Below are 18,092 nucleotides of genomic sequence, written 5' to 3'. Positions count from 1 at the left end.
GTTGATCCAGGGAACAGTCTGAATGCCATTAGGGAGTCGGGAAGGAATTTTCTCCCCAAAAGGGCTAAATTGGCTTCTGCCCTTGGGGTTTTTTGCCTTCCTCTGGATCAACACAGGAGGATAGACAGGCTGGACTAGATGGACATTGTCTTCATTCAGCCTTACATACTGTTACTATGTTACTATATTACTGTTCTGTCTTTTTTTCTGACAGCAGCACCCCTTAGTGATAAGACATATCCTTTTTCTACTGGTTGTATTCTAAGAGTCAAATTTAGAACTACTATGTTGTTGTTGCACTGTTTTGCCATGTTATGGTTTTCATTGGGCGCTCTTCTATCCAGCGCAGGCTCCATCTTGGCTTTTATTTTTCTATGCAGGAAACTGCATAGGGATGAAGAATAGGAAAACTGGGATGAGATCTAAGGGTTCAATATGCAAAACAGAGACCTCTTTGATTTCTGTTTCACATGGTTCCCAGCCCTGTCAATCTTTTAGCTGCATATAAAAGTGCAGAGGGAAGAGCTCTCCAATGATAGTCAATGAACATTTCACATTTGTGGTCCTATGCAGTTTCAGGAACACATCTCTGCAGGTGTGGGTTGATTTGGCTGGCTGTTGTATGGATTGCTCCAGCCAACCAATCACCTGGGGTCAATGCACATAATTATCAGCACCTCTTGCTAGTACATCTCCTCACTGAACCCGAGTAATAGGATGCTTGCTGTGCAGATCTCTGTGTGCTTATTGGTGTTTATGGCTGTTCGTCTGGCTTGTGGTTTGCATGCACGTGGTTCTGTTTGTATTCCTTTTCAGGCCATAGGTGATTGGATATCTAAACCTCTTCCATCCTTAGCTGTAAGAATGCCTGAATCCCCTCCGTTCTTTGGTGTAAGGATGCCTGAATTCCCCTCCATCTATAGGCGTGCAGACACCTAGTCTGAACTAAGTGTTGTCTGATCTGTTCCCTGGTCTTGGGGGAATTTGCTTGTGTTTGTTGGTCCTGTTGCTCTATTTGCTGGAATTTGTATTATGTGTCATCTGTACCACTGCTACCTTTTAGGGGAAGTGAGTTTGGCCCTAGGTTCCTCATGTGGAGCCAACCTTATCGGGACGATTACTCTGCTTAGAAGCAGGTTTCTCCTCTTGGTGTAGACCAGGATCAGATGTATCCCTGATTCTCCCACGACAATGTATTTATGTTGTATACTTGTGCTGTCTAATAAAACTATTATGTCTTTGGTATATGGTGTCTGTATCTGACCAGATACTTATTGCTTAGATAGGGGTTATGTATGTTCAGGCAGGCAAGATGAATAAACACTGCGTTGAACGTAACAGAACATTTTAAGACTATGAGTTCCTTCGATCCATGTTGCTGCTGTAAAACATATCTTTTAATGGTGTAACAAAAACAGCTCATGAAAAATGACCATCACTGTAATCATATACAGATAATAGAATCTGCTTTCAGAAAACAAAAAAAGGAGAAAATGGAACATTGTATCAGTATATATTTTTTTAAATTAGTAAACACAAAATTTGTGTGATACATTCCCTTTAAAGCTAATATTTTACTTAGTTTATATATTGCTGTGAGATAATACCTTCAATTTTGCCTCCAAGTTTGTAAAACTTTAAATGATAAGACAGTGAGTTGTGTCAAAGTGCAGTCTCAAATCTGTTATATCTGTAAATTGTAGCAAAACGCAGAAGTTTCTTAGGAATATACTCTGATCTTGAAAAACTGTATTGTGATCATTTCATTCTCTTTCATGTGAAGTTCAACTAACTTTACCAAACATTAAATAATAATGACGCTTTCCATACTCCACAGAATGTTCACAAAAGTGCAGAAACAAAGTACTGCTTTATTTATTTCAGCATTAAATGGACTATAAATGAAATTGTGTTGTTTTGGATTAATTTATCGGAATAGAAACAATTTAAATGCATAGAATTCACAGATTAGCTTCAAATTTTGTGAACTGGTGGAAAAGGTTAATGGGACAATAGTGGGTGAATACATACAGATCCTTCACTGCCTATATATTATAACAGCTATTAATATTTATATATTCATGACATATTCTGTAAAAAAAAAAAATAGATACTGGCAGAAGGCACCGAGTCAAGTCTCACAAATGGCTAAAACAGCCAAAGGGAGATGTCACACTGCCCTTGTGCTCCTATTAAACACACAGAATTGTGTTGGGAATTTAAGATTCCTTATATGTAAAGTATTTAATCTATTATACAGAGTGAAAGCAGTTTGTTTCATATAAGGGCTCCTTCACACAAGTATACCCTCGCAATAACGCAACTTTTTGTACAGTGAAATTTCGTTATACGCGTATCGGCGGTTTTAACTGTACCGTTCACATCATCACGGGACACACTTGCACTGTTATTGAAAAGGCTGTGAAGCCTATTTAGTCCCCAGTGTTATTGCAAAATTGTGGAGTTACTAAGTATTGATGAACTCAACATCCATGTATAAATATACAGGATTGGTTAAAAAACAACAAAACATCCCAAACATACTGGAGCAATATTGAGTGCCATATGCATATGAGAATGCGAAGTTTTTCACTTGGAATTTTGGTTGTTAACCCCCTTTCACACAAAAACTACAAACACAAGTTCAGGTTCATGTACAGAGTTGTACAGTATTATGGCTTCACTTTATACAGCGCTGTCATAGGGTCGACTGAGGTGCATGAGCTTTCTACTGTACTTTCATATGCATCTTGTTTTGTATGGAGGCATATACAATTCTTTTATTTGGAATCCAACTGAAAAACATGCATTGTGCTATGCTCCAAAAGATTCTGTATGTATGGAGGTATGTTCCCATAAAAGCATTACACAATGGAACCACAATTACAGTATATGTAGATGTATGACCTTGAATAATCTACAAGGTTATAAGCCAAATTAATGCTTGCTTTGCCTTTATAGGTATAAGAACATCAAGTTTTTATTGAAAATAATTCCACCAAGATGGATTATTTTTTGCTTTTATTACAATGTGTATTGTTTGCTAAGACTGTTGCAGTTAGAATTTATTGATTTGCTAACAATTAAAGTTAATTTATACAAAATAGACAATATGAAAAAGCCATCTTCAAAAAAATCCAATATAAAAGTTAACACGTAATTTACTGCATTTCTCACATAAGCAGCGAAAAACAATACTTTCCAAATAAAAGTAGTCACCTTGAATTGCATAAACTAATCATAGCTCACAAGTGTAGACAGATATCTTTTGTTAGCATAATACATATTCAATATGGGACAGTATTTTTCTATTCCAGTCCTCAAAGTCCCCCAAGAAGTCATATTTTCAGGATTTCCTTAGTATTGCACAGCTGATGTATTTAATGTAATTTAATGCCTCAAAAAAAGTGCCACAGATGTTCTCTCTAGGAAATCCTCAAATTATCACCTCTTCTGGATACCTGAGGACTGGAGTTGACATACACTGATTAGCCAAATAATTGAAGCCACCTGCCTTCTATTGTGTATAGTGTGCCTCTCTCATGCTGTGAAATAACCAAGTATTACGTGAACTCTGGAAGACCTCCAAAGCTGTTTTTGTGGTACTGCCCATTATAAGAACCTGGGTAAAGTCGTCATCTATGGAGACGTCATTTATCTCCATATCAGTATCTGGCATCATCATAACTGCCAGTCAGCACCCCAGCTACATTGGGGTTACACAGGATTCTGACCTCTCCTTTACCCCCCCCCATCTAATCTTTGGCCCGAACATGCCATTTGCACCTCATGAATATTGAAAAAATCTTACTGTGCATCACCATGGAGTTGTATTTTTAAAGCCCACTAAGGGCTCATGTCCACGGGCAAAATGACATTTAAAATCCGCAGCGGATCTCCCGCGCGCGGATCCGCACCCCATAGGGATGCATTGACCACCCGCGGGTACATAAATACCCGCGGATCGTCAATAAAAGTGATTTAAAAAAAAATGGAGCATGAAAAAATCTGGACCATGCTCCATTTTCATGCGGGTCTCCCGCGGGGACGGCTCCCGCGGGCTTCTATTGAAGCCTATGGAAGCCGTCCGGATCCGCGGGAGACCTAAAATAGGAATTTAAAGCATTTACTCACCCGCAGCGGGCCGCGAAGCTCTGCTCTTCCTCACGGCTGCATCTCCCTTGCTTCGGCTCGGCGGATGTGCCCGGCGCATGCGCGCGGCACGTCGACGACGTGCCGGCGATGTGCCGCCGGCGTCAGGAATTCATCCGCCGGCCGAAAATGAAGATCCGGCCGTGAGGAACAGCTGATCTTCGCCGTCCGCTACGGAAAGGTAAATGCTTTTAAATTCCTATTTTCAGCCCTCATGTCCGCGGGGCAGGAGGGACCCGCTGCAGATTCTACATGTAGAATCTGCAGCGGATCTGATTTTCCCCGTGGACATGAGGCCTTAAAGCTCTGGGTGTTGGGAATTAACTTGATTGTCTTGAGTAGCACGTTCCAGAGAACTGGTGAGATGACATTATTCTTTGAGTCAGAATGATTTTGGCAATACAAAGTTTATGCAGTTGTTTTTATGTTTTCCTTTTTTTTTTTTACACTTTTCTTAGATTTGCTTTTGTGTTGCTACATTCTAAGAGCCGTAGAATTTTTATTTTTCCATCGGCAAAGCTTTATGAGGGCTTGTTTTTTGCAGGACAAACTCTAGTCTTCATTTATCCAATTTTTGGGAACATATAATATTTTATTTGCTTTTTCTTCTATCTTTTTCTAGAGACAAGATTAAGAAAATCTGCAGTATTGGCATGTTTTTTTAAATTTTAAACAGCATTCACCATGCAGTATAAATATGTGAAATTAATTGCGCAGGCCAATACAATTACATCAATACCGCATTTATATAGGTTTTATTTTCATCTTTTTCACACTTTAAGAAAAAATAAAATTAATTGCTGCATTCAAAGGATCCCTAAAACAATGGTGCCTTGTGAGGGGTTTCTTTTGCAGAATAGGTTGTACTTTTAATTGTATCATATGTTGATTTATGATGTTTTAATTGCTCTCTATTCTGTTTTTGTAAGGCAAGATAGGCAAAGTTAGCTATTTTTGTTACGTTTTCTTGCATTTTTTTTGCCATGGCATGCACCATGAGGGTTTATTAATCTGCTAGCTTTTTTCTCTGGGTTATTTCATATGCTGTGATACCAGATTTGTGATTTTTAATATTTTTTTTACATATTAGGAGAGGAAAGGTGGGTTTTTGATGTTCATATTTCTATTTTTTAATTGTTTTTGCTATTTGTTTTTACTCTTTCAACTTTTATTTTGTCTCACTAGGGGACTTAATTATTACCATAGTTTATCATTCTTATACTACACTGCTATACCTTTGTATAGCTGTGTATTATAAAGCCTATGGAGCTCAGCCTTGTAACTGGCAGAACTGGAGGCCATATTCAAACCTCCAGGTACCATAACAACCCATTGGGACCCCACAATCAAATCACGGGGCTGATGGGCAACAGAAGGAGCCCCTTTCTCTGTCAGCCCTTTATATACTGCAGTTGCATTGATCACCGCATGTAAGGGGTTAAATAGCATTGATGGGGGTTTCTACGATCCCCGCTTTTGAGCAAGTGCCAGGCTTTCATCCAACAACCGGCTTTGTCTGCAAGCACCATAAAAAAGAGTCTTGCATGAGGAATAGAGCCCCTTATCAGCTGCCGGCAAATGATGTATGGGCAGTTGTTAAGGGGTTAAATTGTATTCTACATTTGATGGGCAACCAGTGCAATGACTGACATGGGGTTGAATCATCAGTGTAGCAACATCATTTATACACATGAATACAAATAGAATGTAAAAAAAATAGTATACAATGAAAAGACCATACATCAAAGGGAAAGCACTATTATTGCAAATATTAGACATCCTATTTTCTTTCATAATAGTTAAATTAGCTTTTTTAATACTAATTTTAATGGACACATACTCTACTCTGACTTTTTAATGTTATTGTATTTGCTTCTTATATATGTTACAGGTAAAAGAAAATGAAAATGTTTTTCTTGTTTCTATAGATGGATCATTGCACAGTGACATTGTACTGACAGGTATTTTTCCTTTGTACTAAACATTTGTCTTAAAAGCCTTTTACAAGATGCAATTAATGCATAAAAAACATTATATCAAGTTCCCAATCATTGTCTGATGTAAACTTGTGCATCGATTGCATATCAGTAAGAAATTGCTTGTCATTGATTATATTTTTTATAATGACCTAAAAATAACCATTTGCCGACCTTACAGACCCTCATATAAACAAGCATCAGCCTGCTGCATACTTTTAAATGGGGTCATAGACAAAAGCGATTTTTTTTTCTAAAACTGCGGGGAAAATGGCATGTCCTATTTTTGGGCGTTCCCTTGGAACGTCTCGCATTGCCCATTGTCTTCACTGGGGCTGGAACAGCATCTCTGGTGTGTTAAAAATGAAATTAGGCAAACATTTATTTCACAATATGGGCCAAATATTACACGACCGTCAGTTAGCAGATTACCTAATTTTAGGAAAAGGTCTGTCCCCCCCCCCAACAAAAACGCTAATCCTTTCCATCGGTTTTGGTCTGGTATTACAGCGAAGAGCACGTAATAGGGTACGGTTGCAATTCCAAACTCACCCACTGACATGGACCAAGAAGCAGAACTTTTTTTTGTCATTTCAGACAATCCTTTTAATAGCTTTTCAACAGCTTTGATATGTTAAGTACTATGTGCTTAGAAATATTTTTTTCTTTTGCTTTTAAAATTTAACGTTAAGTAGTATCCCGTAGGACTAGGGACACTTTTATTTATGGATAGCAAAGAAACCCACCATCGACAACGTGCACAGCGATGCAGAAAACTGCACTTAAATTGTGAAATCTCAGAAGAACTCAGGTCACAACCTGCTGTCATCAAGCTGGAATCTAGAACTTACCTGACATTTTAAATTGCTCAGCATTTATAAACCACCATAACCTCCCACATCACAAATGTGATTTACTCACTACCATGTAGAGGAACTTATGGCACATGACAAGTAATTCAACCTGGACTGCAGATGTGTCCTGGTTATATATGTCAAAGGAAAAGTATGAAATGCAGGAATTTTATAGAACGCCTGCCATTTTTTTGTAAAGCATGAAATAAGGTTATTTCATTCTGACCTTATATATTTTATCTAGGGATTTTAGAGCATGCCTAGTTATTCTAGAAATGTCAAGCATTTTATGGCAAAATATAAAATCATGTGTTTATATTTAGGATTAGGGTTAACCCTAAAAATAATAGCTAGAATTAATGCATTAGGTTTAGTGTGGCAAAGAGTAAAATAATAGGGATATAATTAGGTGTAGGATGAATCTAGAGATGAGCGAACGTACTCGGTAAGGGCGATTTCGCAGTCGAGCACCGCGATTTTCGAGTACTTCACTACTCGGGTGAAAAGTACTCGGGTGCGCTGTGGGTGAGCGGGGGGTTGCAGAGGGGAGTGGGGGGGGGGAGGGAGAGAGAGAGGGCTCCCCCCTGTTCCCCGCTGCTACTGAGTACGTTCGCTCATCTCTAGATGAATCTTATAATAGGATTAGGCTTAAGTCTTATTCACACAGGTGTTTTTACTTGGCTATTTAGCTGCTTTTATACGTCGGCGGAAAATCACTGCCATCTGAAGCATTGGTTTCCAAATGTATTTGTTCAGATGACACGTAAAAATCATCACCCCAGAAAAAATAGGACATACGTGACCAAAATTGGCGACCAAATTTATACCCTCCCGGAAAATAGCCTTAGCTTTCGGCAAAAAAAGGGAGGAGGGGGGAGTTTAGCTGCATCCAATGCAGGACAGGTGCCTCTCTTAGGGCATTAGAAGTCACTCCAAGGATTTATGCCGAGAAAGGGATGTTAAGCCTAATGATAATAGAGTTAGCATTAGGTTAAGAATAACACTGATAATATTAATGTTGGTAGAAATGTATAATTTGATTTATTTTACACATTGCCGATATATATATATATATATATATATATATATATATATATATATTATTGCATCATTTTTACTATAGCTTGATTAGCAATGCTGCGCCTTTGGAAGGTTAATGATGACAGTACAGATCAAACAGCAGGCATACTATGTTGCTGTTTGAATCTCAAATCAGTTCTTCCAAGATTTTACCTGCTATTTAACTAACAAATTATCACCATAAAGACACATTATGTTATTCCTTTCATGGATGCATTTGTAAAATATTCTATTAACAGCAGGTGGCAACCTTTGAAAACAAGATTACAGTCTGCAATTTTTTGCTCTTGTTTTTCACATGCAGATGTTTGAATTAAATGTTGAAAAAGAAATCTCTGCATGTTTGCTTTTAGATTAGATAAACATGTCTCATTTTAATTAGTGGAGAAGCCAGCTACGAAATGAGGATAGTAACATGTTGATATCATAGACAATTGTAACTGTTTCTGCTCTAAATAAGCAGCCTGTTAAGCTTCTTATACAAGCAAATAAATTGCCATCTACAACAATAATAGTTGACTACCTTATGCTGACTCGATAATATGCCGGAAATGACTGGAAAGCTTTGGTCTCTATCTCAGTAATGACAGTCTATAGAGCTGTCCAGAGTTTCATCTAAATGTTATTTTCAGCATTTCAGATGGAACCCCTGAACACACAGCATAGACAGTGGGAGAAATTCCATGTAAATGAAGTCTTATGAAGTCAAATGATCTGGTTGGACTTTCACATCTGACTTTCTCTACTGGTCGGTGGCAGCATAAGAATTAGATAGATTGTGGCATATTCATTATTGTTTGTGTGCAACAAAATTGCAATTTTCTTGCAGTTTTATGTTGCCCATATGGCTCATGATATTTACTATACTATATGTCAAAAACTGTCATACGTTAAAGCAGAAACCTATGGTAGCTGAGAACTGGTGTAGGCTTGCATATGGCGAATGGAGGTGCCTCCAGATGTGACTAGGAAACACAAAACTCTTAATACATTTGTGGCAGGAATGCTAATGCATAGTTCACTTAGACTAGTGTATAAAACAAGAGTCTAAATAAAGATGCAGCAATGTATGTGTTTGTTTGCTAGCTACCTTGCTTGCAAACTCAAATGATGTCTGACTTCCATATCTAATTTCTTTATTGGTAAGTGTCAAGCATTCTCAGGATAGGTAAGCACTTGTTGATTTGCGGGTGTCCAACACTTGGGATCCCAGCTGACCTGCTGTTAGTCAGGCTGCTGTCGCTGCAAAAAAGAGCGGAAAGCAGACAGCTCTGTCTGCAGTGCAGTGGTCTGGGGTGGTATTGCAGACATGGCTCTCATTGAATTCAATAAGAAGTGTGCCTCCATTACCAAACTGGGCCACTGCACTATGGAGAGAGCTGTCTGCTTCCGTCTCTGTCCACTAGCTTAGGAGAGATCATCAATAGTAAAGCCCAGGAAAAACTATTTAATAAATCTACCCCAATGTATTTAATTTTCATGCTAAAATAGACTAGTAAAGAAAATCAGATGTCAAAGTCAGACATCATTTGAATTTGTAATCTAGTGAGTTTGCAAACAAACACTAAGGGTGCATTCACACATTGTGGAAATTATGCAGATTTGTTGCAGAATTTCCGCATCTGATTTACAGCAAAACCACAGGTTAGAATTACAGTACAGTACAACAGACAAACTGCAGCATTTCTTTTCCTCTACATGTGAACAGGATTTGCTTTAATCCCATTCACTTTAATAGTAAATAGTAAAATGTGTAAGCACAGACAGAATTACCAGTGGCTGAGCATTTTTCCAGTCACGGACACAACATAGAACATATAAAAGTTACTATATTAAAAGGCAACTTCAAATCTCAACATCACAGAAGAATTTGGGAGTATCAGTTTATAACTATCTCTGACACTGTTAATACCAGAATAAACATTGGAAGTGGATTCATGCATCATTGGCAAATATGAGAACTCTGTAGCAGAGATAACATACAGGCCTGATGAACCTCTAACACCAATTTAGAGAACATAAAACCTTCACATTCTAATCAGTGGACTTATTAAGTATTTACTCCTCTGCTCATTCTGTTCTGATATTGTTTTAAGTGCAAATTAATCACACCATGTCTGTGCCCTTTCATATGTATGTGTATATATATATATATATATATTTTTTTTTGTGTGTGTGTATGCGTCTCCAGATCTATTCTATTAGCCTGAGAAGGAACCCTAAGTAGGTTTGGAAGCTCATTATAACATCATGTATTTTTATAAGCCATTAAGGGTATCCTAACTACAAGATTACTTGGTTTCTCTTGCTGAGAACAATCACCTTTAGCTCTACTGGCTAACACGGTATGAAACTTTGTTCGTAATCGGAAATCCAGTTATCTATTCGATACAGTGTAGCTAATACTGACCAGTGAAGGCAGCTCAGTTGTCAGGTGTCAGTTGTCAGAGTAAGGTGTGAAAGTGAGAACTTTGTCTCAAACTTTTATTAATATGATCTTTGACTCTGACATCTGATGATATGCTAATATAGACATACACAGTAGTGTATGTCTGCACTCAAAGTAAAGGGGTTGTTGCTGAGCTCTTTTATTGGCTGCAGCTCCTGTGATGTTCCATAAACTGGGCAGGACTGCAACTTCCAACAGAAGCCAGAACGGGGAACCGAGCACTGTCATGAGATGAGTATATGTTGATTTGTTATGTTGATAGTTGTAGAAGGGCTTTCAGCAATTCTATAATTAGGACAATCCTTTTGATTCTTAATTCTGGGATCAAAAAGGCCTAATAAAACTTTCTCAAGAAAAACATCAGTGTGTTGTCCTTTTTAAATACTGAAAGCAATCCCTGCAGTTTTCTTGAGAAAACATAGAAAACCGGATCTATGCAGTATAAAGAAAAGGAAGATGGAGACCTATATGCTCTAAGTCCTAAGTTGTCAGAAAACAGTGTTATAAGCTTAAGAAGCAAGAATGTAGCTTATAGGGGGTGCAAAGGTAGTAGTCACATCTGTGCCTTCCCTCTTATGGGAGCACATGTGTCCGTCTGCAACATAAGAAGACACCATTATTATAAATGGCATATAGCAGGTGAAGAGACCTGTTTTCCTGTTTTCATAAAGAAACTTGATTGTCCATTTGATTATCTAAGTGTTGATTATGATAAGTAATAAAAATGTCCAATCCTACTTACCAGGACATCTCTGCTCATTGCATTTTTGGACATCTTCCCCTGATCCTTCACATTGTTGGCCAGTAATAGCAATTCCTTGGCAGCTTCGTGTTCTTTTCTCCCATCCTCCATCACATGACCTGGAACAACCACTCCAGGGTCCCCAATGGTTCCACTGTCCATTAGCTAGGCACAAGAACATAATACCATACTATAAATATATCTTTTATGGGTCCCAGGAAGAGCTGTGTTGTTGATGCTTCAGATAGTTTATAAATAATGGATGTCAATCTTTTTTTAGTGCTTGACAACTAAAATGTATAGGTGAAACTAAAGAAATTGATTAAAATCAATAAATGAACATTCTGGTTCTTTCCATGTACTATATTATACTATACTTTGCCGTGCTATCCATATATAAAGGTAAATATATAAAATTGTGTAGTTAAAACAAACATGGTAGATTGCATATAAAATAAAAACGTTTTGAAGTCCGGAGTTTAAAAATGGTAAAAGTTAATATGAGCATCATCAGTTATTTCACCAAGCAAATTTCAACACCATAAAATATAACTTCCACACCAGTGATGCCTTTATTGGCAGTCTGGTCAATCAGTTCAAAAGCCTTTGAATTGTATGTGAAATATAGAATCTAAAAGGAAGTTGCTTCCGTATGTCAATTGGTGTCACATCAATTATAGCAGCCATCAAAAGCAAAGATCGATGAAAGATGCAAGGGTGGTTTCACACCTGCTTTGGGATTCCACTTTCCTGCTTTGTTCATTTTCCGGATGGAACCAAACAGCGCCAAGCGGACCCCGTTGACTATAATGGGGTCCATTCAGTTTCCATCCAATTGCCCAGCTTTTGGGACAGAAGAAAAAGCATTGCATGCAGCACTTTTTCTTCCAGTATTTTGAGCTGGATCTGTGACAAAATCTCCAACCGGAGGTTCTAATGCAGATGTGAAATAACTGAACATTTCTAAATTTTTGGTCAAGACTTAATAATCAAGAAACTTAACCAGAAAAAACTATAGGAATTTATCTAAAGGTAACAAAAACTATGCTAACTATACCACTTCCTGCAAAAACGTCAATTTCTAACCTTACACTCAGTGTCCTTTTACACTGAACAATTATTGGTCAGATTCTCATAGGATCGCAGGAATCTGAATGATAATTTTCAGTTTAAATGCTGCCAGCAACTGAATGATGAACAATAATTAGTTTGCTTATCGTTCGTTGTTCAGTTTAAGTAGGTATGAAAATCAAATGATAATCAGCCTGTGTAAACAGGCAGTTGTTCAACTCTTGACGACTGCCTGTTTACTGTGAATGGAGGTGTGCAAACAAAGCAATCTCTGGCCTGCTCCGACCCAATTCACTGAGTGATTATTGATTCTGTGTAAAAGAATTGCTGGGATGATTATTGGCATGTGAAAGGACCCTAAAGAAAGAGAACCTAAAGATATGCAAATTATGCAGTAGTTTCCCTTTTCCTGGCTTTAGAAAAAGAGCCTCATATTTTCATAAAACCAGCAAGAGAACCAGAAGTCAAAAAGTACAGCAAAGACTATCATTTGTTAGAACAAGATAATCTAAGTCAAATGAGAGAAATAATGTGATAGAGTTTTTTCATTTACTTCAAGAATTTATAAGAACGTTATAGTTGAATTCACAAAAGGTTTAATTATAGTAATCTTTAGTGTAGGTTTTGAGAATATTAAGGTGGTTTCACATCTGTGTCTGTCCCTCAGTTTTTGTTTTCCATTTTTTAAATAAAATAACTGAAGCTAATGGGACCCTTAGAGAGCAATATTTTTTTTTGCTCTCAGGGTGAAGTCACACGAACGTATATCGGCTTGGTTTTCACGCCAAGCTATTTGCAATGGGGAGAGGTGGCACGGGGGTGGGGCTAATTCTCAGAACTTAGCCCCGCCCCCACCTTGCCTCTTCAGAGGGGCGGAGAGGAGGCAGAGAGGAGGCCGGGAGCTCAGTTTCTGCTCCCCGCTCTTCCATCCTCCCCCCCCTGCACGAGGACAACGTATATCGGCTCGGCGTGAAAACCGAGCCGATATACATTCGTGTGACTTCACCCTCAGTTTGAGTTTAGTTTGACTCCATTCCATTTGCTTTCAGTTTTTCTGAATTGAAAAAAGCACACCCACCAAGGCCAACATCTGCTTGCAGTTTGTATGTTCTTCCTGTGTTTATGTGGGTTCTCCCCAGAGATCTCTCCCACAATCTATTTATACCCAGGAATGTGACAGTAACATGGGGGCCTCTGTGTCTAGAGGAAAGAAGGTTTTTACACTAACACAGAAAGAGATTCTTTACTGTAAGAGCAGTAAGACTATGGAACTCTCTGCTTGAGGATGCAATGATGGCAAATTCGATAAAAGAGTTCAAGAAGGGCCCGGATGACTTTCTTGAGCGATGCAATATTATATGTTATAATCATTAGAAAGGTAAAATTGGCTTCTACCTCATTGGGTTTTCTTTTTTGCTTTCCTCTGGATCAACATTGGAGATAATAAGCTGAACTGGATGGGCATGTTTTTTTGGCCTTCTGTACTATGTTACACTAGCTTCCCTTCATATTTCAAAACCATTCTAATACGTCAACTTAGATTGTGATCCCCAATAGGGACATCAAGTAATACATAGTAATATAGTATGTTAGGCTAAGGGAGACAATGTCCATCTAGTTCAGTCTGTTTCCACCCGCCTTGTTGATCCAGAGGAAGGCAGAAAAAAAGCAAAAAAAACAATGAGGCAAAAGCCAATTTAGCCCATTTGGGGGAAAGAAATTCCTTCCCAACTCCATAGTGACAGTCAGAATAATCAACATTTCAAACTGGATCAACATTTTGAAAGTTCCTAGCTGATTCCATGAATCAACAACTCCGCTGGTTATTTAATTTCTATATCCTGTAATATTATAGAACTCTAGAAAGGCATCTAGTCCCCTCTTAAACACATTTTTGCATCACCAAGTCCTCAGGCAGAGAGTCCCATAGTCTCACTGCTCTTACAGTAAAGAACCCCCTTCTATGTTGGTGTGAAACCTTCTTTCCACTAAACGTAGAGGATGACCTTTTGTTACCATCATAGTCCTGGGTATAAACAGATCATCGGAGACATCATTGTATTGTCCCTGCATGTATTTATACATAGTCGCCCCTTAACCATTTATTTTCCATGGGGAAAAACCCCAATGTTGTGCTTTTTGATAACTTAGCCATCTGATGTATAAAAAGTTCATCCATATCTTCTGCTTGTCCAGGCGACCTATAATAAATGCCTACGATAGTGTCATTTCTGTTGTTCTCTTCTTGTATTCTTACTCAAGCAGTTTTTGCAGAACTAATATGCTCTAAATCTTGAATCTCTGTGGAGAAGTATCCTTTCCTAACATACAATGCAATACCTCCTCCTCTTTTATTAAATCTGTTATTTATAAATAAGTTGTTTCTGTCAAGCCTTGTATTCCAATCATGTTTATCACCCCACTATGTTTCCGTGATGTCTATGACATCATATTCCTCTTCCTGCGTTAGGAGCTCCAATTTTCCTTGTTTGTTTCCCACGCTCTGTGCATTTGTGAAGAAACATTTTAGTTTGTTTCTCTTACTCCTCTACTTTCCTTCTGAAAGCATTTAAACTACCAGACAAGAAGGCAGTGAAGAAGCTTTTTAGTGCTTCTTCGCTGCCTTCTTGTTTTAGTAGTTTAAATGCTTTCTTTTTGTTTTTTATTGCCACCTTTACATCTTTATTGAGCCACATTGATTTTCTCTTATTCATAACCCTTTTATTTCTGTGAGGTATGAACTGCTCACAGTGAGTATTTAAGATGGTTTTAAAAATGTTCCATTTATTCGCTGCATTTTTATTTCTGAGGACATTGTTCCAGTCGATAAGGTTAAGGGCATCTTTATGCTAATTGAACTTTGCCTTCCTAAGTATTTTTGTAGCGCCCCTATAAAACTCCCTATTGAAAGACAAGTGGAAATGTATTATATTATGGTTACTATTTCCCAGGTGCCCCCTGATCTGCACCTCTGTTTTTCTGTCAGGTCTGTTTGTTAATATTCAGACTAAAATTGTTGTCCCTCTGGTTGGGTATAGGTTGTGAAAGGTAATTAACTTTAGTTATTGTCAGAAACTCATTTCCTTTATAAGATCTGTAGGTTTCAGTTTCCCAGTTTATATCCATATAGTAAAAAAAATCCTCCATTGTAATTTGCGACTTCATCTATTTGCCTTAGTAAAGAAAATTGTAAGTGGCTTCTGTTATATAACCCCAATTCCAAAAAAGTTGGGATGCTATGTAAAATGTAAAAAAAAAGTAAAGAAAAAAAATCTCTTATAACCATATTTTATTTACAATAGAACACATATTAAAAGTTGAAAGTGAGACATCTTTCCATTTCAGTAAAAACAAAAATCTAATTTTGAAATTGATGGCTGCAACACATCTCAAAAACTTTTGGACAGGACCATGTCTACCATTGTGTAAAACACTCTCTTCTTTTCATAATAGTCTTTAAATGTCTAGGAAGTGAGGAGACCAATTGCTGGAGTTCTGGGAAAGTTTTCCCACTCTTGTCTGATATAAGATTTTAGCTGTTCAACAGTCCTGGGTCTTCTTTGCCAGACTTTTTGTTTCATAATGTGCCAAATGTTTTCTATTGGTGAAAAGTTCAGACTGCAGACAGGCCACTTCAGCACCCAGAGTCTTCTGCGAAGCCCTGCTGTTGTGATGGAGGCAGTATGTGGTTTAGCATTGTCTTGCTGAAATATGCAAGACGTTTCCTGAAAGAGACATTATCTGGATGGGAGCATATGTTGTTCTAAAACCTCTATATACTGCTCAGCATTGTTAGTGCCTTTCAAGATGTGTAAAATTCCCATGCCATAGGCACTAATGCAGCCCTATGCCATTAGAGATGCACTATTTTGAACTGCATGCTGATAACAAGATGGATGGTCCCTTTCCTCTTGAGTCTGTAGAACACGGTGTCCATAGGTTCCAAAAAGAATTTCAAATTTTGATTAATCTGACCACAGAACAGTTTTTAATTTTGCCTTAGTCCATTTTAAGTGAGCTTTGGCCAAGAGAAGATGTTTGTGTTTTTTGATTGCATTGACATAAGGCTCCATCTTTGCAAGCTTCAGCTTTAACTTGCATTTGTGGATTGCACGGTGAACTGTGTTTACAGATAATGATTTCTGAAAGCATTCATGAGCCCATGCAGTTATTTACATTGTGGAAGCATGTCTGTTTTTAATGCAGTTCTGTCTGAGGGCCCATAGATGTCGAGCATCCAGTACTGAGCATCAGCCTTGTCACTTGTGCATTATAAATCTCTCCAGATTCTCTGAATCTTTTAATGATATTATGTACTATAGATGATGGGATATTAAGTTTTAGCAGCCCAGCCCTATGGTAGAATCTGTGGCTAACAGTAGTCCTCCCAGTTCTCCAGGAACTCAAATGCATCAACCCTTCAGACACTTGTTTACTTCCGTAATCTCCCACTGTCTTTCTGGCGTGGCTCATGAAGCTGGTAGTATTTACCATACCCTAAGCATACTTTCAACTGTAAGTCCCTGAAATAGTTTTTAATGGTCCTCCACCTGTCACTAAGGAGTTAAGATATTGTTTTCCTTTCTGTGTACGTTTTTAGCATAAAATAGATATATTATTTGTAATGGAATTATGAACTTCAATTTATTTACAGCATTCTAATCAGGGAGGGGGGGGGGCATGTACCCCTGGGCTGGTGCTCCAATTGAACTAAAGGGCACTAGGGAAAGCTTCAATTTTTATTGTTCTCAGTTCTGATCTTCAGCACAGGCAATTGGCTGAAAGGTCCAGCCAATCATCTGCATATGCTGGCTACACACTGAGGGGCTGGGTCTTCCAATTGTGTAGGCTGAAGATCTGGACTGACTGCACCTTTGAATAATTTTCTGGCTGCCTGGTTTTACTACAGCTGCTGAAATTGAGAATTTGATGGAACCCCAAACGGAAACAAACGGTGCCAATCACTGTCATTAGTAAAACAGACATCATGTTGTTGTCCATTTTACAAGGTTTCTGTTAATTTCCGTTATATTTGGAGTACAGATTAGCTTAGTCAACTATGTTATTCTACAAACCAAATATAACGGAAATGAACAGAAACCTTGTAAAACACACATCAAAGTGATGTCCATTTTACTAATGACAATGAATGGATCTGATCATTTCTGTTCAGGGGTTCCATCACGATGCTGATGTTGGAAGCTGTAAAGGCACCTCCAGAGAGAATCCCACAGCACAGTGAAAAGCATTGTGGAAATTTTCCTTTGAACACTAGAAATTGGCAAAATTCCATTGTAGCTAGGTTCACATTGTGTTTCTGCATGCACCCAGCCTTTCTGTCTCCGGGCCCCATCTGGATTACCAAAATGGTTTCCAGGTGGAACCCCAGACAGCACCATAAGCTTTCGTTAGTCAAAAACCAATGGTGCATATCCATAGTCCCCAAAATCTTACATAAGCTACAAATGATCCCGATCCACCTTCCAGCTCATTTTTTCAAATTCATTAAATCAAGCTTATCCAGGTTTATCTGGAATCACAGAAGACCTCGGGTGGCTCATTAACTCTTGGTTCAGGCAAAGGAAAGGGGTTGAATAAGTCTCCCAGACATATCTCAATACTATAAAGCAATACAATTAAATAGATGGATGGAATTGGCAAAACCTTTGAAAAATCAAAAAGTAAGCTCCTTAGCCCAGGCCACTTATGGAGCAACCTTACCCAGAGACCTATGGCTTCCCTCACAGAAAACCTATAAAAAGGCTTTT

At 38.2% G+C, this 18,092-nt stretch overlaps 1 protein-coding gene across 1 annotated transcript in view; it reads right to left on the bottom strand.

The window, feature by feature from the left end:
- The window catches only part of ADGRB3 (adhesion G protein-coupled receptor B3), a 918,092-nt gene that overhangs the window by 509,765 nt on the left and 390,235 nt on the right, over positions 1-18,092 (bottom strand). The window contains exon 6 of the mRNA XM_066604215.1: positions 11,254-11,418. Within this exon, the coding sequence (XP_066460312.1) occupies positions 11,254-11,418 (165 nt within the window). The remainder of the gene's footprint in view (positions 1-11,253; positions 11,419-18,092) is intronic.

Source organism: Eleutherodactylus coqui, chromosome 1 (assembly GCF_035609145.1).
Source record: "Eleutherodactylus coqui strain aEleCoq1 chromosome 1, aEleCoq1.hap1, whole genome shotgun sequence".
Lineage (NCBI taxonomy): Eukaryota > Metazoa > Chordata > Amphibia > Anura > Eleutherodactylidae > Eleutherodactylus > Eleutherodactylus coqui.
The sequence above is the reverse complement of the archived record's forward strand: the minus strand, read 5'-3'. Positions and strand labels throughout refer to the sequence as shown.